Source organism: Anoplopoma fimbria, chromosome 9 (genome assembly GCF_027596085.1).
Source record: "Anoplopoma fimbria isolate UVic2021 breed Golden Eagle Sablefish chromosome 9, Afim_UVic_2022, whole genome shotgun sequence".
NCBI lineage: Eukaryota > Metazoa > Chordata > Actinopteri > Perciformes > Anoplopomatidae > Anoplopoma > Anoplopoma fimbria.
This window is the reverse complement of record NC_072457.1, coordinates 25,858,177-25,881,497: the sequence shown is the minus strand read 5'-3', so window position 1 is coordinate 25,881,497 and position 23,321 is coordinate 25,858,177. Positions and strand designations below refer to the sequence as shown.

General features: G+C 40.6%; 2 protein-coding genes across 3 annotated transcripts; both read right to left on the bottom strand.

The window, feature by feature from the left end:
* Positions 1–436: 436 nt before the first annotated feature.
* xpnpep1 (X-prolyl aminopeptidase (aminopeptidase P) 1, soluble) lies at positions 437–10,218 on the bottom strand. Its single transcript, XM_054604261.1, has 20 exons — positions 10,086–10,218; positions 8,010–8,134; positions 7,766–7,829; positions 7,145–7,249; positions 6,631–6,723; positions 6,125–6,268; positions 5,812–5,907; positions 5,148–5,229; positions 4,794–5,004; positions 4,237–4,326; positions 4,070–4,120; positions 3,491–3,549; positions 3,132–3,209; positions 2,937–3,008; positions 2,707–2,767; positions 2,454–2,523; positions 1,813–1,986; positions 1,543–1,613; positions 1,168–1,266; positions 437–736 (listed from the first exon to the last, which is right to left on the bottom strand). Exons 2-20 carry the CDS (start codon positions 8,124–8,126, stop codon positions 617–619), a joined length of 1,857 nt encoding a protein of 618 aa, XP_054460236.1. The 5' UTR covers positions 8,127–8,134; positions 10,086–10,218; the 3' UTR covers positions 437–616.
* A 1,129-nt stretch (positions 10,219–11,347) lies between these two features.
* Positions 11,348–22,580, bottom strand: cusr (Copper-only SOD repeat protein). Of its 2 annotated transcripts, XM_054604551.1 has the most exons (11): positions 22,387–22,577; positions 19,034–19,751; positions 17,673–18,882; positions 17,103–17,202; positions 15,746–15,814; positions 15,447–15,545; positions 14,741–14,873; positions 14,328–14,442; positions 13,438–13,562; positions 12,265–12,345; positions 11,348–11,881 (listed from the first exon to the last, which is right to left on the bottom strand). In XM_054604551.1, the coding sequence occupies exons 3-11, from the start codon at positions 18,764–18,766 to the stop codon at positions 11,790–11,792; spliced, it is 1,908 nt and encodes a 635-aa protein (XP_054460526.1). In that variant the 5' UTR covers positions 18,767–18,882; positions 19,034–19,751; positions 22,387–22,577; the 3' UTR covers positions 11,348–11,789. The 2 variants fall into 2 exon arrangements, with proteins under 2 accessions (XP_054460526.1, XP_054460525.1); XM_054604550.1 differs by having other exon boundaries at positions 17,673–19,751; positions 22,387–22,580.
* Between the last annotated feature and the right edge of the window lie 741 nt (positions 22,581–23,321).

Genomic DNA, 23,321 nt, shown 5'->3' with positions numbered 1-23,321 from the left:
AGCACACGAAAACGGGATCCACATTACTGCCATGGCTACAGCTGCTCCACTGACTGACAGTTAACAGCAACGTGCCAGCAGAAGCAGAGGATGAGAAGAAAGCAAACGTGGATGTAAAAAGTGCAGGATTTTAAATATTCTAAAAGAAAATGGCACTGCAGATGTTTTAGAAAGCAGAAAATGCATTCATGTTTGTGAGGCCTCAATGACTGCATTTTGGTCAGAAACACTGAATGTAAACAAAAAACCCATCAGGGTGCCTGTAATTTTGAAGGAGCAAAATGTAAATACAGGATTATTCTACTAGTTATATAGAGGCCTAATGATCATTCATATGGCTAAAGTTGTCATTGTGGATTTATTTTGTAAATGCATGTTAGGGATAGTGATTGAAAGCTCATTATGTTAGAGACACAAAGTAGAAGACACATAAAAGTTATTTCTTGATTTTTTTTTAATGATCTTTAATAAAACTGCTGATACAATGTGCTTTACAAAAGAAGCCGAGTGTGAGACACCGAGAAAGATGAGAAAAATACAAACGATTATCAATGCTGAGCGATTGATCGCACAGCACTCCTGGGCAAAAAGGATCGGATCGCAGAGGAGTCCGTCCTCAGACGATTGGCTGGGTCTCTCTGATCAGCCACTCCAGTCCCTCCTTCCTGCCTTGCCTCTCCATCTCTGCTCCAATCACGTCCCGGCACTTCCTGTTGTACTCGTTCACCCAGTCGCGCTGCAGGACAGAGAAGAGGGGCTGTGAAAACCTTGAGCAGACTGTGGTTAGGTAGTTCATAATGTAATGGAAATGGGTGGTAATGTTAACAAGCACAAGTGCATAGATCGTGATTTGAAATTGTTTCTATGTGTCAATTACATTTGATTATTTTGTTGTATTTTAAAATTTCACCAATGATGAAGGTCTGTGTACCGAAACAATAATTGTAATTAAATATATCTATATGCAAGTGAAGAAGACAGTGTGCAGGAGTTTTTTTGTTCTATATAGTCTACCGTAGGTATTCTCCTACGCACCCGTCGTCCTACTGGTGTACAAAAGTTTTGCTCTTTTTAAGTTTTCACCAATAAAATGTTTTGAGACAATCTTTTAATGGGTGAATTTGATTATTTGAAATATTAAACATAATCCTACTGTATATCCCTTACCTCCTTCTGAGTGAGCAGCTCTGTGCTCATCATCTTGACTTGGATAGGAACCAGAGTGAGGGGCTCAAATGTCAGACTACCTCTGTTTCTGTAGTTGTACTGAACACACAGACAAGAAAACATTAAAAATACAGATTTTCCTTATCATTAAAACTTATGCTATAATCAAACATAGTAAAGAACACCTTAATGAGAATAATGTCTTTCACTAGTGTTTCATGGTCATTCTCTCTCTCTCTCTCTCTGTGTTTTGTTTATTCTGTGTGTGCTGGCATGGTCTCCCTCCTCTAATCATCACACTCACCTGATTATATCAACCACTTGAAAATCTAATCAGACTGTCAGAGCCAGATTGCTCTTAGTTGAAGGACCTACTTTGGTTGTGACAACAAGGACGACATTTTCAATACGAATGCCAAAAGATCCATCTTCATAGTAGCCAGGTTCTAGAAGAACGAAAGAATTGAGGGGAAAGTTAAAAACATAAAAGGTGAAATAATTTAGGTTTGTGTCAAGGTGCTTTTAACTTCTGCGGAGGTTTCCAGCATGACAAAAAACTAAACTTGACATTATTAATTAAAAGACAATATAGAGCCCTGCTACTGTAATATTCAATGGCTAAACCAAAAGCACTCCCTGCCATACCGTCACTGACGATCATGCCGGCCTCCAGAGGTTCGTCAGCGAAGGTCTTGTAGCTGATGCCGCATGGCCCCTCGTGGACGTTGAGGAAGCAGCCCACGCCGTGGCCCGTACCGTGAAGGTAGTCCAGCCCGGACTCCCACAGAGCCGCACGGGCAAAGGAATCCAACAGGTGGCCTGAAGAGGGAACGCAGGATTAGAGCGGGAGATCATACCTTAAAGTTATACATTTAAAAAGTCATAAATATATAAAAACATTTGCCCAAATGTGAAATTAAATGGGTCTTTCTATGTGTTGGCACTGTCCAGGATGCTCCCCTGTCCTCTGTCCAGTGCATGATGGAAAATGAACGCACAATTGTACGAGTAAGTTAACATTTCCTCTCCATGTGATAAATGATGGCAAACATTTAACCCGTTTACTAGTAACGGATTAAAAGCATGCCTGCACTATTCCTGAGCGACCAGATGTTTACTGTTGACTTGTTTTTTGTCTAACAATGAGAGATCTTTATTCAACAAAAGACAGATAGATTACACTGTATCAATGAATCATCTGAACTGTCACTGTTTGTGTATGTTGAACATACGGTTACATTGTTTACAGTGTAAGGTAACATTGACTTCAGATAAGAGGACCACACCTTTCGTTCCATTGGGGAAAACAGCAGCACTGACAGCTATGTGGCCTTTCAGTACATAGGTGAAGCATTCCTAGAGGAAAGAGAGGGAGCACACAACACAAACTAAATTCAGCTTATGCATAAAATGCTTTTGCTTTTACGTGTTGCAAATAAGAACAACTCAAATAGCTTTTAGTCAAAAAACTAAACTCCAACATGAGATAAGAATTATTTTGACAATGAAAACAGTTCACTAGCAAATAAATAAATGTACCTTCTCGAAAGCTGAAGGCGTCCCAAAGTGCATGGTGCGTGTGACGTCTGTGGTTCCATCACTGCCAAAGAATAGAAATGCAGATGTATGCGTGTGAGGCACAAAAACTCACAGCTGCTCCTATGTCATTAATGTTCTTAGCATTAACGGCCATGGAGGTGAGGATACAAGTCATGGCATGGCTGGTTAGGCTAATTGCAGTTGATGTGAATAATATTTATCTCGTTTACACATATTGAGCTCCAGAGTCGATCAGGTAAACTTCGTTCACGGAGAGGGTTCTGTTGGTTTCAGGCAGCGGTCTAAAGGAAAAAGACAAAATAAAGGCTTAGTTATTAAAGAACTACAACTTTTAATAAAAAGCAAATATCAGATAAAGTTACACAAATCAAATACACCTGGGTCTGTTTCATAAGCCAACTGACCTGTAATGTATGATTGCTCCGTTGGGGCCGACGCTGGAAATTGTGGGGAAACTGAGGCCAACAAAATCTTTCTGTTGACTGAAAAAAGACAAAATAGACTGAGTGGGAACTTGCACACATTTTGATTACAGAAAATTGAATATCCATATTGTTTATGATATCTTCAGCACACAGAGAATAAAACATGTTACAATTGAACAAAGCACGTTCATTTCAAGGCTTTCAGTAGACATTTTACTACACATCCATGTCCAGCAGAGGGAGCTATACCTCCAGAGTAGCCACTATCATGATAGTTTCAAACATTTCTCAATACAAATATGCAAAACATCCATGGGTATAAAAACATAAAAACACACCTGCGTAATTCTTCGGCCTTATCGGCAGAAGAGATCTCTGTCACAGTGCCTTTTGGAATCTATAAACAATAACCGCAGCACCCAGTTATGCGGATGGAAAGCTTAAAAAGGACACTCGCACATTTTACAATTCTACTGAACGCCAAGTTACACAAGGACCTAAAACTGAAGACCAGTTTCCCACAAATAACAATCGGGGACTTTCCAGTAAGCATTGAAGATTCGTTTCCTAGAATTTATGAATATATTATTGGTAGGTTTTGGTGTATTGTTCAAAATAACAGATATTGTAATTTTCCGAATCAATCAATCATTAATGTGAGAAAATGGTAATTATTCAAACAGTTGCTTTATCATTATATCACTAATATCCAAAAAACAGATGCTTCCTCTGTACAAAAAGTGTTTAAGATAAGATGCCAACAAAGTTGAGGCTTATGGGTCAATATAACATTACAAAACCACATGTTGTTAGCCTATCAATTTATTCAAGATATCAAATCCATGATTCATTTTCTTTAACGTTCAGAGGAAACGTTTCTCCTATGGATCTAAAAATATATTTTAAAAAAAAAATACCTCCTTTTCCAACCAAGCAAAGAGTTCACAAAGGGCCACAGCATCCTTGATCTTTTGGGGGAGAAAAAACAGAAGATGTAATACATTTTCTCTGGAGGTGAAGAAGTCATGAATCCTTTACTTAAATGATGTACACCACAGATTTAGGGCGGTCCAGAGGTTCTTACATGGGCCACTTTCATGCCTTGAATTTCAGTTGTGTTCTTCACTGCCTTGGCGAGGCAGAGTGGGGTGTAGGGGATCGGAGACCTGTTGGCCTGGAACACATTAAGAGGAAACATTTACAGTTAAAAAAGTAGCTGGTGTTACCTTAGAATATATGAAATTGTATTATGGGTTCCAATGTCTATATTACAAATATTCCAAGCAAAGTATTGGGCCACCTGTCAAAGCAAAGAGAATTATGCTGGACCCCAAAATGCCTTGACAAATGGTTAAATAATCAGCTGTTGATAGACAACAGAATATGTCTAATGATGCGCCACATTCAGAGTGGGATTTGTAGTATTTCTTGTTTGAAAATGTTGTACCCAATAATAACCCTGGCACAAGGAGGTCCAAGAAATCATGCGTTTCTGTCCTCTCATCAGAAAAAATGCATTGTATGTTGTAAGTGAGAACGTATAGTATAAGTAGGCCGATGACACTTGGGAGGGTGGCCCCTTTCAAACGAGGGAAAACACACTCGAGACACAATCCACCTATCTCTAGGGTGCTCTCTCACCTTGGGGATGACCTGTGTGAGAGCACAACTGGCCTTGTCACAGATCCACACTTTGTCCTTGGGGCCGAGTGCGGCGCAGATGGCCTGGAGCTCCGTGTAGACCGACTCGTACGGAAACGTACGGACGCTCAGCTCAGGCTTGCTGGGGGAGTCCAGCTGCAGGTGTTCTCTCAATGTGGGATCAGAAAGACGCTTTAGGTCCACAAAAAGCCTGCAGAGAGGAAGGGAAAGTTCAATGTGTTATTATAGTTGAAGAAATATCGACCAATAAGTTACCATCTATTCAGTAGCATTAAGGTAATTAACAGAGCACTGGTGTTGCCAATATGATGCTGCATTGTTATATTCCATCACCTTATTGTATTCATTCCCACGATGGCATAGGCAAAGAAAACAGGGTTGTACTCGATGTCTGCACCACGTAGGTTAAAAAGCCCTGAGATAAGGAAAGAACAGAACATTACATTTTTATAGCATTTGGTCAAATTTAAGAAATAAATTCTTTCAGCCCATAATGACAGTGACAGTGTCAATAAACAGTATAGTCACCTTATAATACAGTTAAAACACTGCATGGATCTCACTGCTATTTGTTTGGTGTTCAATATCAAAGTTATGATTGGACTTTCCCTCATCCTTTGTGGATGCCCCAGCGAATCCCCTGAGATTGAATGCCCATTGAAACCCTCTTGTTCCGAATGCTACCTGATGACAATCAAAATCAGCATCGGTCTAATTAACACAAACCCTCAGACCAGACAATCAGAAACAAGAGCTCATTAGGCACGATGAACGAGGTGCTCAGACAGGCATCTAGAGGGACACCTGTGACCCCCTGGGGCCTTGGATCGTGATCGTGTATCAAAGAGATTTTCAAGAGTGAATGCTGTACTGTACATTAGTTCAATTCTGATGTTCCTGGTAAATAAACTTTACTTAAATATCTCCACACTGAAGATGTTTGAGTCTGATTTTCCTAAATTGTACATAAAGTCGACAAAAAAAAAAAGATCCGTACATGCAATCTCATCCAACGCTGTGGCAACGAACCAGGTGACTTTCCTCTTCGTCATCTTGGCTCGCAGTGCTGCGATCTTGTCTTGCCAGGAAATGCCTAAAAGGAGGGAAGTCACAGACAGGACATTTATTTTCCTGAAAACCCTGTGTATCTAGTCTCATACCTGTGTTTTGTCTTTTTCGGAATCAAAAGATAAGAAAAGTAAAAGCCTTAAACACATCATATTACTGGATGTTCTCTGTATCTCTAGTTAGCTCATGTAAAATAACCAAGTATGTCATAAAAATTGGTAGTAAATGGTGATGGCACTTACCGGTGTAATCTAAGCCCAAGGTGCGGAGCTGTGTGCTGGGTCTTTCTGGGCGGTCCATCCAGACCACATCGATCAGGTTATCCTGCACTGCCACCAGAGAGTGGCCTGCACTGGTCAGCGCCCTGGACATGTTCTTCCACTGATCTGAAAGATAACATCAGAAGTTTTTAACATGTGTTAACAGTGGAAAAATCACAGCACGAGAGTATCTATCTGAAAGCTTATGAAGAAATTGTTTAATGTGAGCACGTTATTCTCTCTGTAAATCAGACTGGGCTGAAATACTGGACCCACATTGTACCCCAAGTCTCTACAATATGCCTGCTGGTCATTAAGGGTGACAGAAGTTCATTTCCCAAATGGAGATTCAAAATGAAGTGCTCTCTGTGCTCAAAATGTACGATTTTAAGTATTATGGGAAGAGCACAGTGTTCATACAGCTCTGATTGTGATAGTGTAATTCTGTTGATCCACTGCGCTGAGAGGAAAGTTGTACTGCGGCCTACCAGCAGCGATGATCCAAGGATCTACTCCCACTCTGGAGTTTTCTGGCAGAATGCTGATCAACCAGTCCTCCTGAGAGGGTGTCTCCTTCAGTCCTGGAAACGATTATAAAATAACAAACGGAAAAGGCATACCAGTATTTCACATGCAGCATATTTGAAGATTTATTTTTGACTTAAAAAGCCAGGGTAGACATTATTAGGACAACCTTCCTTGTTTTTCATTCTCAAATTAGGTCAAAACATTCCATCTTACAGTCTGGCTGTGATCCATTCCTTATCATCAGTGCTTTATAACAGTTTGAAGGGCACTTTGGGTTTGTGTTGGGTATAAAAACTGACTACAATATAGAATCTGTAGTTCAAATCCCAAGCTTCAAGTAGTCAAAAATAACCACAACTCTTAAAATGAGAACAGAAATAAGGTTATCGATCAGGGTTTGTGTTTATAGATTACATTACATTACTATAATATTTTCATCATGTACAGCAGAAACATTAAGAAGGGCCATATTACCCATCTTCATAAGGGTCCAGTTGTTGTCCATCTGCTGACTGGCCTGGAGGAAATATCGCCCATCAGTCCACATGGCGGCGTGCTGCTCTGTGACGATGGCTGTACCTGCACATCACAACACACAAAGCGGATTGGACCTTTTTAGTCAAAGATGCTTTGTTGGATCTGGTTTGTACAACAGAAGTATGCAAGAAAACCGACCCTTGTATGGTGACACCCTAATCTATTACTATGATTAGTCTATTACACGTCTCATGTGTCAGCGAAATACACAGATATGCCTCTGAAATTACAGCAGGGAACAAACAGTGTGGGAATGAATGAGCTCTTCTTCTCTTTTTTTACAAGCGGCCCCCATTGTGATTTATCCCAAAGTAGGCCACCTTACCTGAAAGTACACCTCCACTAACATCATAAAAAACTGGTGTGTCAAATAGTATTGTACAAATACAATTGAACATAGGACAATGCATCAGGATCTGGGTGGTTTGACCTGATTAGATCACAGAATAAAAGTTCATTTTGCACACTGCCCTAGGTTTATCCACAGTGGAAATTTAATTTTAGTTATGGCATTGTCTGTTTGTTACATTGCCACTCACACACACAAGCAAAACATACCTGCAGAGCCATTAAATCCACAGATAAACTCGCGTCTGCAGTCACACGGTGCAATGTATTCACTCTGAAAGAAATGGGGGCAGAGAGACAAAGACAGTGAGAGAGAGAGAGAGAGAGAGAGTCAGGTTCATTAACAATCAGTGGGAAGTGGCCATCAACCAGTCAGGCATTTAAAATACCACCTTTGCTGCGTATAAAGGTAGTATACGTAGCATATGTATGGCATGTTTGTGATCTCACTTACCTGGTGTGCATCACCAGAAGGGACGATGTAAGCCTGTAGGGGCTCAGAGAAGTATTTACAATTCTTCATCGCCTGGCGAAGCTGCCTGAGCAGCTCTCCAGTGATCTTTGGAGACATGGCCAAGTCTGAATTGAGAAAGAACATGACACACGGACACAATTTGTTACCAAACCTTTTCAAAACAGAGCTAGAATTCCCTTATCGTGTACGGAGAGGTAAAAAGTCAAGATAAATGCTGCACGAAAGCAGAAAACTAGTGCAGAAAACTACGTAGGCATGTATGATGGGAAAATAATCAGTTCAATCTAAAGAAAATACACAAAACTACACTTTAAACAACAAACACGGTGACGTTTCCTCGTCTATTGTTACTCAAGCCTTCACTAATTATCCACAGATTACCTGACTTTTGGGAAGTCATGTTGATTTCAGGTGACTGGAGCAGGACAGTGACTGACTGAAGCCTATCGTTATCTGACTATTATCGTGGAGCTCAAAGTCACAGTCCACACCTGGATCTTTAACCTGCTGTAAACACGTTGATTGGGCAAATGTCACATAAGTTAAACATTAAAAGAATAGCACTAAAATAGCGTGCACTTGTGCAGTGGGGAATTCACTTCTACCATTCACATTCCCTGTAGGGCGATACAACTTGGTGTAAAAAACCCTTCTAGGAGCTGACCAATCAGGTTGCAGTATGCTTCATCGATACAACTTGGTGTAAAAAGAACCTTCTAGGAGCTGACCAATCAGGTTGCAGGTTTGGTGTAAAAAAACAGGAGCTGACCAATCAGGTTGCAGTATGCTTCATCGATACAAAAAACTTGAACCCTTCTAGGAGCTGACCAATCAGGTTGCAGTATGCTTCATCGATACAACTTGGTGTAAAAAACCCTTCTAGGAGCTGACCAATCAGGTTGCAGTATGCTTCATCGATACAACTTGGTGTAAAAAGAACCTTCTAGGAGCTGACCAATCAGGTTGCAGTATGCTTCATCATACAACTTGGTGTAAAAAAACCATTCTAGGAGCTGACCAATCAGGTTGCAGTATGCTTCATCATACAACTTGGTGTAAAAAAAACCTTCTAGGAGCTGACCAATCAGGTTGCAGTATGCTTCATCGATACAACTTGGTGTAAAAAGAACCTTCTAGGAGCTGACCAATCAGGTTGCAGTATGCTTCATCGATACAACTTGGTGTAAAAAGAACCTTCTAGGAGCTGACCAATCAGGTTGCAGTATGCTTCATCGATACAACTTGGTGTAAAAAGAACCTTCTAGGAGCTGACCAATCAGGTTGCAGTATGCTTCATCGATACAACTTGGTGTAAAAAAACCTTCTAGGAGCTGACCAATCAGGTTGCAGTATGCTTCATCGATACAACTTGGTGTAAAAAGAACCTACAAATCTTGGTGTAAAAACTTGGTGTAAAAAGCTGACCTTCTAGGAGCTGACCAATCAGGTTGCAGTATGCTTCATCGATACAACTTGGTGTAAAAAAACCTTCTAGGAGCTGACCAATCAGGTTGCAGTATGCTTCATCGATACAACTTGGTGTAAAAAAACCCTTCTAGGAGCTGACCAATCAGGTTGCAGTACGCTTCACCGATGAGCTCTCCCATTGGCTGCACCCTCCGCATGCGATTGTTGTTTACAAGCAGGCTTTATGAATCATCAGCGTCCCATATCTAATCTGCTAACGTTAGCTGCGACAGCTAACGAACAGCTGCTGGTGGTGCTGAGACGTAAACACGGAGCTTTGGTTGAAGGGGAAGGGACACTTTTAAAAAAAAAATTATTCACAAAGCATCCCCGTTATCAACAGGCCAACCACAACACACACGCGTTAATTCATTCACTTATTCTCATGTCACACGGGTGTGCCGGTAGCACGACACGGGGACGTCGGGCTCGTTTCCTGACTGCTTTCTCTCGAAATAAACGCGTTTCTTTCCTCTTTGATAACCAACAATAGCCCACACATCTCTCTGTCCTCGCCTTGTGCCCCCCGTTAAAGCCCCCCCCCGTCCCCCACAGCACCGTGCAGCCGGTGAAAAGCTGAATACACACCCGGTGGTTTGGTCTTGTCCACGTGGTTCTCGAGTCACAACAAACGAAACGCTCCCTGTAGCAGCTGTGGACCGTGTGTTTAATCCACAGAGCAGGAGGCCGCCATTACGCTGGTGACGTGCGCGGTCACGTGGCTGCAGCTTCTTCCAGTGGACGCAGAGGGATCCAGGCTCGCCTCCTTTTTCTGGGAATAATGAACCACACACTGAGCAAAACAACACCATCTATGAATGAATATCCCTGTTATTGTAATCCAGGAGGGTTAAATAAATGACACCACTGACAACACTTGTGATATAGAGGCAGTAAGGTGGGGATAAATAGGAAGTGAAATGTCTCAGGCAATTGATTAAATATCTGATTGCATCAACAAAAGAGATTAGTAAATTGAAAAATACAGTACCAGTCAAAAGTTTGGACACACCTTTTACATTGCATTACATTACAGTCATTTAGCAGACGCTTTTATCCAAATGTGACTTACAATAAGTGTGTTCAACATAGGTATTCAAGAGAACTGCTAGTCACCAGAAGTCACCTTCTCATTCAAAGGTTTTTCTTTATTTTTATTTTTTTCTACATTGTAGATTAATATTGAAGACATCCAAACTATGAAGGAACACATATGGAATTATGTGGTAAACAAACAAATGCTCAACAAACCAGAATATGTTTTATATTTTAGATTCTTCAAAGTAGTTGAATGAGAAGGTGTGTCCAAACTTTTATTTTGTTACTGATACACAACAGCAATTGTCCAGGCGGTCAGAGGTCAATCGCAGCAGTGTAACTGATGAACTAAAGATAAGATAAAATAAAATAATCCTTTATTAATCCCGCAGCAGGGACATTTACAGGATTACAGCAGCAGAGAGGATAGTGCAAACAAGAGACAAAGTCAATAAAAAATAAATAAAAACAAGATCAAAATAAGTATTATAAATAAGCAAATGAGCAATAAAAAACAGCAAAGAACAGTAGAGAATCCACAGTAGCTGAAAAGAGCTGAAACACCAAGGATGGACACTTGCCAGGGATTTTTCACATCCCAAACATTGGCTTAATAATAGTTTGATATAACTGATGTATAAAGCAATAGTTAATTATGTATGAACCATTAATAAAGCAATTAGTTACGACTCACAAAGCATTTAAATTATGTCTTGTTAGGCAGTAGTACTAACATATTGTAGGATTGCTAAAGCATTGTACATTCTGTGCTCACTCATATATTCAAGTGCTGAGATATGTTTAGGCAAATAAAAAAAAATCTCAAATTATTGGCACATGTTTTACAAACATTATTATATTTTATTCACAATTTCCCAGACATTTACATGCATTTTGATATGAATATATTGATGGTGCATAAATGAAGAAATAAAGTCAGGATATCTGAAAAATGTACAGCATAAATTTCACCCACCCGTTTAACAGTCTAAATTCATAAAATACAAGCAATATCTGTTGCGGAACAATGAAGTGTCTAAGAAGGCTACATTTAACAGTTAAATAATAGCTTGTTGCTTAAAATGATTATTAAGTTGTACAAAAAAAGTTATGACACAGTTATTATTTGCTTGACAAATAATCAGATGACCATCATATCGCTTGGTGGGCTACGGTTCATAAACATGTTAAACAATTTTACAATATGAGGATCCATGATGATGCAAGATGTGGCCCAATCTCTATATCTTCTCGCTATGAATAAACTGTGGATGGCAGCAGGCAGGCCGCAGCAAACATCAAGGCAAGAAGAAAAGTTCCTGGCATCGTAAGCGGACCAGCGCTTCCTGAGGGCAACACAATTGAAAGGTTATTTCTATTTGATATTATTATTATTAAATAAGAGTTAGAAAGAAATGGCTGCCTTTAAGTTCCAATGTTATTTACTATCCTTATTTAATGCAGTTCAACTCTGCCATGTATTTACTTTGATTCTGAAACTAATACATTCTGGAGTTGATTACTCACAGAACAACCTCTTTCCGTCAAAAACAATATTTATTTTACAGGAGAATGTTGTTTTAACAAGCTGGTTAAATTCATAGATACAAGTCAAACACCGAAGGACTTCTAAAAGCTGTTCTCCCGATAATGGATCAACATTTTTGCACTCCCAGAATGCTAACCAAAGTCTGCTTGACGCTATGATTACAGCATGGAGCGTACTTACTTGTACATAAGTCAGACTCTTGGAACATGCCCATCTTCTCGCTGGTTTTGATAGACAGCAGTTGTTCTTTGCCGACATTCCCTTTAAGATAAAGATAATGTGGCAATGTTTAATCACACAAAAGACCGTCCAAGCCTGCATAGCAGCGGTCTAAAGGCAGGTTGGGCTTGCTTTTCCATTATTAAGTCAGATGATGATGTAACTGAAAGGTTGCAGTGTATTTCAAGCAAATCACTTCTTTAACTTTCAATAGGTATCATTGCTTTGTCTCTTTATTATTTGAGTTTTCTATCCTCTTAAGCACTAAAAACGTTTTCATCATCGCACATTCTCAGCTGCGTGCTGCCTGAAATTTCTCGTATGTGTGTGCATCTTCCTGCTGTCACACTCATTATCACCATTCAGAAGGCCTTATTATATCAATAGTAAACTCTGCAGCTTGTGGGAGACTTGTGAGGGCATAAATGCCTGTCCTGTGCTATACTGTGTGAAACCTCTGAATGGACACTTCTCTGTGTGAAACCTCTGAACGGACACTTCTCTGTGTGAAACCTCTGAACGGACACTTCTCACAAAGACACTCAACTCCACGATCAGGTTACTGAGCAATTTTTCAGGTTTCAATGGCTGTAATTGTTCATTGTCCTGATGGACACAGTGTGGGCACACAACTTTGCCCAGATTAGTCCTGGAAGCCTGAAGTAGCTGAAATATTTAAAGGCTATCATACTGTACATATACAGTCTGATGGATTTAAATCCCACACACAAAAACCAATGCAGAACAGTCCTGGCCATGATGTTGGCATTATGCTGCATTTATTTAGCTTTTTGTTTCTCCTTCAACATTCAAATGACTTTTTTTCCTTTCTCTTTGGCACTTCTGTAACTGTCTTGACATACCAGAGAGGTTTTAGTTTCAGTGAATCCTGAAGACTTAAATTTAATTGGTTGGGAGTGTGTCGCCAAGCTTTTCATAATTGCGGTTGGCGTGTGTAAAGAATTTGAATCTTGAATGGCCACATTTTGATAAATTGGACATGAGGAAAACAAATGAATATTGACTCCCTCTCTCAGATCACGGTTACTGGTGTTTCTGGTGGTTAATATAATAAGACACGCTGTTGTGTTTACAGGGGAGCTTCTTTTTTTTTTAATAGATTTTCTGTCTCACCCGACACCATGAATCTGACTTGCTGGCACCTTCCCTCAGCTGCAGAGCGGGGAAAACCGGCTAGAATGGTGACTCTTGCCTTCTCCATCTGCAGGACATCTGCGACCCTCTTACGGAAGTCATATCTGGGCAAAAAGAAATGAAACATCAACTGTGTGGTCTTATAATATGATTTTTAACTGGTTATACTGGTAAATACATTTTAGTCAGCGTAATTTGCTCTGATCAAATCCAGATATGATCAAACAACAGTGTTCAACCAATCTTTAGGGAGTGTAATGCTTTATCAGTTACTTTATAATAAGGGTGCAAAAAACTAATAATATTTTATCAGTCATGATGTTTTCAAGCATAAATTAATGGCAGGCGTCACAACGAAGAAATGATCAAGTCACAGTGATTTTATGTTTACTAGTTAAAACATTATCAATCATTCATTTATCAATTCAGACTTATGAATTTGATCAGCCTCTGTTATATCTAATATGTTAATCAGATGATTGTAAATGTTGTCCCACTTTGACGGACAGTACACTGAGAAATGCAGAGAGCTTCGTATTTTGGATGGTTTCTCTATCACAAGACAGCATAATAGAGTTACATTTCCTCAACAGTTCAGGTATTCTATGATGAATAAGAGAAGATGAACTGGTTTTATAAGGTACATATTTTTGTCTTAAATTCTTGTAAACCCATGAGGGTTGGGCGCGTTTTTGTGCATGACACGGAAATAAAAACATATCTATCTATCTACAAATAATAGTTGGCGTCAGATATTTATTTCTCTTTCTGTTTCTGTTGTACTGTGTAATTAAGAGCTGGTGCTCAGGTTTGCCAAGAGATTGAAGTTCAAGTTCTCAAGAAAGGGTGCAGGTTTTTATAGCACTCACCTGCTGAAGCTAGTCACGGTTGGGAAGGTCTGCTGTGCTGAAGGGGATTCTGGCACGATGTCTGCACATGAGATGACACCGTCTCCGTTCTTCAGCATTACAGATCTATAGACAACTACAAACACATACAAAAAGGAACTTTAATGGCATTGCTAGTAGGACTATTTTAGTGATTACTTCTGTCAACGCCTTTTCTGACATATTTTATGTATTCTTTTGTTGATGACTATTTATTATGTTTGCAAATACATATTTTTTTCATTTTATGGTTTATTCTTGTTTTGTTTTCTTATATTTGTCATATGTTTGGATAAATCATAATCTAAATTGCTAGTAAAAGAGCAACGTTTTATTGAGATCTTTAATTCTCAACGCTGCTACATACACTGAGAAAAAAAGCCATGTCAGTGTACCTGTGTGGTCTCCAGAGAGCTGAATGATGCTGTCAGTGAAGATCTGTCTCTCCTTCAGGCTGACTGTGCCGTGTCTTGCGGACACCTCTCCCACCACACAACTCAGAGGATTCAACAGTGAACAGCTGGAGCTCTGAAGGGGTTATAGAAAGGAAGATAAGCCTAGTTTTAGCACCATTATGCATTTTATCTGACATTTAATGGTCATGTTTGTATTGTTTATAAAAACTAGCCCTCCTTCTCTGAACTAGTTGAAAGTTATGTCCCATTGTATATAGATATAGGATTTACAAGCTGGTGTATACTCTGCCTGTAGTAGACACCAGGTTTTCCGTCTTGGCATTTCTCTTATTCATTAGGTGCAGTACGTTCTCTATATGATCATACATGATCATATAATAAAGCATTTACAGAGATGTAACTCTTATTGTATAACATGCACTGCTAAATAAAAATATGTCTGTCTATTGAAGTGTTTACTCAGACATACTGCTGATGGAACATAATCAGAGCAAAAATCTAAACCAAATTCTATACTTTGAATACTTAAATATCAGCAAGCAGCTCTGCAGTTGCAAGCACGCAGATTTAGATGTATACTGCTGATATCACAGCTTAAATACTTAAGTGCTAATATCAGCCTTCCAGAGCAGTCAACAGAATCAGAAGAACTGCTGAAGTTAAGGAAGAGACAGGCTGGTCTCACCATTGATGTCATGTTGAAGGGATTGAATATGTCTCCCACACCAGTGCACTGCCTGGTGTCGACGCCCTGCCTGTTTGTGATGAACATGGTTGCCACAGTCTGCAGGGAAGGAGGGTAACATACAATTGTACTTGCTGTATATGTATGCGATTTCAATGTGTCTCATAAATACAGAGAGAAACACACACACGTTAACAATCAAGACATGATTCAGACACGTTTACAATCTTTTGATCCTGCTGATGGCCAACAATTAATATTGCTTGAGTGAAGGTTTCAACCCTATTTACGAGTCTTACATTTTGTGTTGACAGGTTCACCTCCAGTGTGACATCACTGCTACTCCCATCAGGAAACACCTGTTGCCGCTGTGAGAAAGAACAATCCACATGTCCAATATTAACAGGCAATTAGAGAGACTGAATTGAACATGCAGACTCTCATAGTACATAGTTCAACCACAGCTGGGTTCTTGTTTTGCTGAAATATATGTAATGGATAATGCCCAATAAGGGGTCCATTTTCAGAAAGAATGGACAAAAACATGAAGCATGTTGTCTATTTTCCTCTAAATGGCAACATAATTTGCCAAATGAGCATCATGCCGTATTGATGACGACTTGAAACTATAGTGATTGAGACCATAAACTCATGTTCACAATGTTTGCTGAGGTAGGGTCATTTTCTCAGAGATGTCTATAGTATGAGAGTTCTTCTTGCGACCAGAGGAGTCACACCCAGCTGTCTTTTAGAAAGAATGCAGGTTTAAGGCTCTTCCACACTAACCTCTTCACACATGAGTTTGTCGAATGGAGGGTATTTTGCATTGTAACCTGTTAGGTCATTCTTATATTCACTCTGTCACTCTCAGTTAAATATGCCTGCAAACTTAGCCAACGAAGATGAGTGACAATGTTTAATCCCCAGCCTATCCTTGATAATATAGCCTCTTAGGAGATACAGTATCACAAGCTCTTATCCATAGATGTAGTGCAGAGCTCAGTATGGGGCCTTCTGGAGGCCGGCTGACAGAGACAGCTGTTCGTTTGGGGAGCGTCCTAGTTCAGGGGGGCCTGTAGGTTTAACTACCCAGCAAACAAAGTGCTAAGCTAAGCTAATGATCCCGCCCCTCCTTCCCATGGCTCCTTGTTGCAACCCACCACAGGCGTAATGAATTCACTGTCTGTCCAGCGCAGCAGAAATACTCTGTCATGTTTTTGTGGCAGCTTGGACCCTAATAGGTTAGAATGAGATAAACCATGTGTGTGTTCTGTGGCCATCAGAGAAAACGATAGGATTCAGATTCTTTCAATGTGCTGCTTTCATGTGGAAATCGCTTCTGGTGACGGGCTTGGTGATTTTCTTCTGAATTGATTAGACCGTCTTCTAAAGAATAAATTCTGTGGCTTAGTTTAGCAACCTGAAGCTGGGCAATAAAAATTTGCCCGCTGAGCCACCCACAGAAAAATGCAATCTTGGTGGTCATGGAGATGAGAAAAGCCACTGTCTTTTTTTAAAGGGGAACTTCATCGATTTTACACATCAGTTTCTGTTTAAGGATCTTGGTCAGTAGCGTGCTTATGCATGTATGAGAAAGTTGTACATTAGCCGCTACTGGCTTAACACTCCTTAATCTCTAGTTGAAAAGACTCTTACCAGTTTCACTGTCCCATTCACTGTACCATTGAAAACAGCCTTGGCAACAGTCCATTGTCCGTCTGTATTCCTGTCCGCTGAGATGTTGGCACACCGCATTCTGTACAGAAAACACACACGCACAGGACACAAAAACACAAGATTGGCAAAAACATATCCAAATCCTGAGAATGTCCTCCCTTCGCAATGAATGAGGAGAATTATCTGTGTGTTATAACACAAAACCTGAGGAGGATATGAAACAATGTCTATGATATCCTACACCTGTGATTACCCTCACTAGACTGGCCAAGTCTGTCACTGTGCCAGAGGGCCACTCAGGGTGGTGAAGCTTGGTTTGGCTGCCTATCCTTCCAAGGCATCAGTAACTATTCAGACTTTACAGCTGCTAGAGTTGATGTTAATGAGAAAAACAGTGCTCACTACTTCTTCTTCACATATGGGAACCTATTGTCATCCTGTATGTGAAATATGTCCTCATACTGTATGTCTTCACTTCTGCACTGTTAACCTCTGTTTGTTTCTTTCTGTTTAATAAGTACAAACACATAAATGCACACAGGTTCTGACCTTGATGAGTTTGTAGAGTAGTGAATCACCAGTGACCTTCCCACTATACTGTAGGGTCCTGTCAACGGCATTTCAGGGTCCATGTATACGGCGTCAGACTGGTTCAGGCCATTCAGCTTCCCAAACTTCCCGCCAATGGCCCCGATCTCATATTGGTCTACTGTGCCGGCTCCAGGTGCGGGGCTGTTTGATGCGTTCCAGGCTAACGGGTTGTAGTGGCCCAGGATGTTTGCGTTGGAGCAGGGCTCTTTGCTGCCAGGTTTGATGGGCAGTATGTGAACATGGTAACCCCCAGCTAAGGAGTTCAGGTTAATCATGGATACACTTATTGTGGTGGGGCCTTGTGGGACAGCCTGGGAGAACCGGACCTGTCCGCCGGGAATCTGGTTGCCCAACCAGCTACCTAAGCTAGCTTTGGGGACCCGCACCATTGTGACGTTGGCACAAGCAATCCTTGGCCCTCCCCTCTCTGCTTTGTGGATGACAACAGAACGACCGATTATGGCTGACAACCAGGAAGTGACATCAGTGAAGAAGCTTTTAGCTTGCACTCTTCCCACTGCCGCGCCAAGGTTGGCGGTGCTGTGTTTCCTGGCGAGGTCTCCCACCTCGCAGGATAAGGGACTGGACGGGCCGCAGTGGAGGGCATAGCTGCCGTCTCCTGTGTTAACGTTAAAGGGGTTCCAGTGTCCTCCTGTAGTGCTGCAGCGTCTTTCATCGTCATCCCTCTCGGAGCTGATGGGGTGGGTGTGAACATGCCAGTTGTGGTTTCTGGTTGGTGTCATTGAGGCATTTCCATATGTCAGGTCCATGAAGATGGACATGTCAGACAGAGGGTTGTCCTTTAGCTGGGTGAACCAGATCTGACCGACTACAGGGCTCTGAAATGTGGCTCTGGCTACGGTCACTTCACCAGGATAGCTGATGCTCGCACAAATGTACCGAGCACCATCTGTTTGGTGAATCACGACTGAGCGACCTACAATGCTGTTTGGTCCAAACAGAGGGAGGCTGAAGTCTGTAAACGTCATGTCCATCTCGTTTTTACCTGCGAGGAACATGTGCTTGCCGCTGAGGTCACCGATCTCATACATGTCGTGGGTTGAACCTGGTACTGTTGGGTATGTTGGGTGGCTGGTGTTGACGTGGAATGGATTCCAGTGGCCGCCAACGTTATCATTTGAACACCGGCTTGATGAAGGGGACCTGACTGAGGGGAGAGGAAAATTGTGGACATGGTAAGGACCCACTTTGCTCTGTAAGTTAGTCAGGTTCACCTTCAACTCTGTCACATCAAATGGGGAAGCCTGACGGAAGCTGAAGTATCCCTTGATCCCTCTCATATTCAAAACAGCGCTCACCTGTTTCTCCGGCACAATATAAATCTGAGCACACTTGTAACTTGACCCCATGCGGAGGAGAAGAAAGCGATTGTTGATGTTGAAGCTGGTCAGGTCCAGACGGATTTCTCAGGCTGTAAGGGGGTTCCGACTTTTACAACACCCAGATTGGTCAAAGTGGAGGTATCCAAGCTTCCAAGAAGAACATCACAGCTTGCGCCGGTGCTTGTGGATCCAAAGAGAGTGACATTGGTTTGTGAGGCATTGACCTGACCGATGGTAACTAGGTCTGCAAGCAGCCTGGGGTTGGTATTGCCTTTGTTAAGGCGCATGTAAACATTACCCGCGACGGAGCCGGTGAACCTGGCCTGATAAGTCATTAGCGTTTGACCTTGAGTTACAACCGTGCATACTTTAGTGCCATCACACGTTTGCAAAGTCAGCGAGAAGTCGTCGAGGTTTGAGACGCGCTCCAGGAGGCTTGACACGTTGAAGGTGGGGTTTGAGGAGGGATCAACCGTGAAGGCGAAGACGCTGGAGCCGATATTTGCTTCAGAACAGGGCTGAGCATAATGGCCATACATAACGGGGAACTGGCTGAGCGAGAAGTTAAGTGAACCACAGGTTCCAGCGCCAGACACGTTGACAGTGGCCATCTGGGAGGTGGAGTTAAAGTGCACCTGCCCTGTGACTCCTCCCATGTTCAGAGGCACCAGAAACTGAACACAGGAAATGGAATCTGAAAAAGATGACAAGAAGTGATGGTAGTATCAGTTTTCCTACACTTATTAATGCACATCCCTTCTGAACAAATCAATGTTCAATCACCAATGTTTCATTTTGTCCAGGAATATCTGTGCACTACAATACATTACAATATGGTGAATGTAAGACAACAAAAACGCCCTTCAGACATGTGTCAAATATAACAAGATACTCTGCTTGAAGAAGTAATTTGAGTCCAATATGGTAAAAAAAAAATTAATGAATTGTAATGCTTACCACAAATCCAGAATCTATAAATATGCAACTATTGTTCATTTCAAAAGTTTAACTGATGGACACAACATGTCTCCTACTTCACAACCTGCATATCGGACCATGATTGGCTTCCACACTAGTTGGGATGTCCCTAAACCATGTTCGTACACGTGTGAGGTTAGAACTTCCTTCAAATGTCAAACACGACACACAAATCACTCATTCGATGTTTTAGTGCTGCTATATATAAATATCGAAGTGAAGTAACAACAAGCAAACATTTTGAGAGGACGCCACACTTTGTCCTGCAACTGCTTTGGATGTAAATCATTTGCTGCAGAATCATCCAGTATTTAATTACATTTCTTCTCGCACAGAAACCAACACATACACACAGGTATCAGTGTAACCATTAGCACATGGCTTTCCTCTAGCTAAGCATATTTACTCTCTCACTGATGTGGACACTGTTAGATATATTCATAGCTGACTTTCATCAAAAGGGGTGGGGCAGATTTGCAGTTAAAAAAGCTGAAATATAGTTGAAATAGTTGAAATATCAAAAGAAGTTGAAGTGGCAGTTGAAGTGGCAGTTTAAGTGGCGTGATGTAATGCACACCATAGGACTATATAACTTTTGCTTTTATTCACAAGCGTTGAAATCCTTGAAGGTCTGAATTGAGCATCAACTTAAACAGTATTTACTGAAGAGATATGAAAGATATGAAAACGTTTAAACAATACAATAAAGTTCAAAAAGGTGGAAAAAAAACGGAATGAGTATGAAGATGTTCAAATGTAGTTGAAAAAGTTTAAAGATGGGCGAATTTGAACTTAAAACAGGTAAAAGAGTTGAAAAAAGTCTTGTATTCTAAATAGTAAGATATCAAAATTGGTTGAAATTGCAATTACATTCCCGTATGAAGAAGTAATACTGCATTTATAAAAAGTGTTAAGAAGAGTAGGCTTAATGATTATAATAATTCATTAATTCATTTTCCGTAACCTGCTTATCCAGTTAAGGGCCGCAGGGGTGCTGGAGCCGATCTCAGCTGTCAGTGTCTGTCGCATGGCTGACATATAGAGACAAACAACCACTCACACTCACATTCACACCTACGGGCAATTTAGAGTCTTCAATGAACCTAAGCTGCATGTCTTTGGACTGTGGGGATTATAATAATAAAGAATTAAAAACAAGCTTAAGAGTGTGTATTACTGAAGCCAGGGCATTTTTTATACAAGTTTCTACCTGTATTTTAATTAACTATTGCTTGTTGACACTAGTAGTCTACTATTAGAGATGCGTTTTTGTAAAATCACTAAATTATAGTTAGATTCTGTCGCTAAGTACAGGAGGGGACACAGGTTCCAACATTTAGTAGAAATAATTAAGATGTGTGCACCTTTTAGTTTCTCTTCTCAGTTAAAACGGTATTTATAGCGGCCACTTTCTTTTCTTGAACGTCATTCTGCCTGTATGGCATTTGAATTGAGAGTTAAGTGGAAATGTATGCTTTCACAGTGTGACTACAGTCTTGCTTTGAAATCATTGTCATTAGCTCTATTTTGATTCTAATTTGACTAATATCAAGCTAAATTAACAGGACAAGACAACGCTTGTTTGCATGATTATAAAAATAAAATAAAATTACTTTTGACTGATGAGGGGTGAGAGCTTAATGTTCTTAATGTTATAAATGTTCAACATCAAAGCATTGACCTAGTGCTATAGTGATATGCTATGAAGGGCTCCTAAGGCGATAGTCAGAATATTGTAAAATCACATTTGTATTACCATTGTTAACTGTTATATCACAACTGGTTTCAGAAAATTGTCAAAATTGCTGATCTGTTTAATCATTGCCTTTTAAAAACCATCCCGTGATAAAACTGTTAAAGTATCCTATGCAGGCAAAAACAGATGCTAAGGATTGCTTGCATACTGTTTAATACCGGGGACTTCAAATGAGCAATAGAAATAGAAATGCAAGTCATTCAGAATGCTGTGGAAGGACATTGTTATTGTTTTTTTAAATTGTTCTTTCTTGGGATTTACTGAACCTATAGTTAGAGAGTACTTAGCAACATCACATGCTTCTAATTTAACAACTAAGGTCCTTTCAAGCCTTTCCACGTCGTAGTGGGAATCACAGAGGGGGCTGCAGCCTGCAAAAGGTTTCTTCAATAAAACTAAGCCGCTGGTCTGACTATTGCACAACTTATCTCAAAACAAGTAAAGCAAAATATTTGGCCAATGAATAACTGAGTCAAAATGTGCCGTTGCACATGGTTTAAAATCCTTGACATGAACATTAGACTGCCTAATGCTTAAATCCTTCATGAGGTCAGTGTGACCTTTATGCAAAGCTCAAAGTTGACCAAATACTCACCAAGTAAAGAAAGCAGCAGGACCGCTGTCAGAGGACTCATGATGGAAGATGTGTGAAAAAACACACGTCAAAGACAAAAGCTCTTATTAGAAAAATATGCTTCACTGAAGTCATGCAAATCCTCTAAAGGGTGTAGGTAAGAAGAAAAAACCCCAGCTCAGTGACAACGTTAGAAGTTCAACAACAGCAAGATGATGGAGTGTGCATCTAAGAGTGATCTCCAAGAACATGTCAGTTATAGCTGGTTTTTCAAAAATGTGCAGCCACCGCTTCTGTTTTTCAGCTGCAGGCGGTCTGTGTCCTCCTGTGATTGGTCAACAGGGCGACAGTGGCTCATGTATGGAGGCAGGGGAGGGAGGAATGAATATCTGGCAGCATGGATGGGTGGAGGTGGCCCGTCCCTGTCGTGGCTATGCTGAGAAAGCACTTGTTGATTTGACTGATTCATTTGTTGTGTTAGGCTCAATCAGTTCAAAATGCTAAGGAATATTTAGTAACTGTTCACAGAGCACACATTATACCTCATTTCTTATAGCAATAAAGCAATATTTTACTTTTATTAATTAGTATATTTGGGGATTTAGAGAAAAGTGGCTTTATGGTTTGTAAGATGACTCTTTGTACTGTATGCTATGTTTTAAATTAACCTCCCTGCACCCAAATGTTTCTTAAACATCAATCTATAGTCAAAGATGTAAAAGCAATATTAAATAATTCATTAATGATAATGAATAAAAACAAATAGTAAAAAAACTGTAAATTGGTGGGAATAAAGACAAACAAGGTGCTCGGAATTAACCATTCATTCTTTCAGTTTCATGTTCTTTCGGTTGATGCGTTCTTCTCTTTCCCACAATACCACCCGCTTCCTCTTTCTTCTCACACATATGCCACAGCTGTCCTTGTGACAGGGTCGGGGGGGAAAAAAAGAGAGG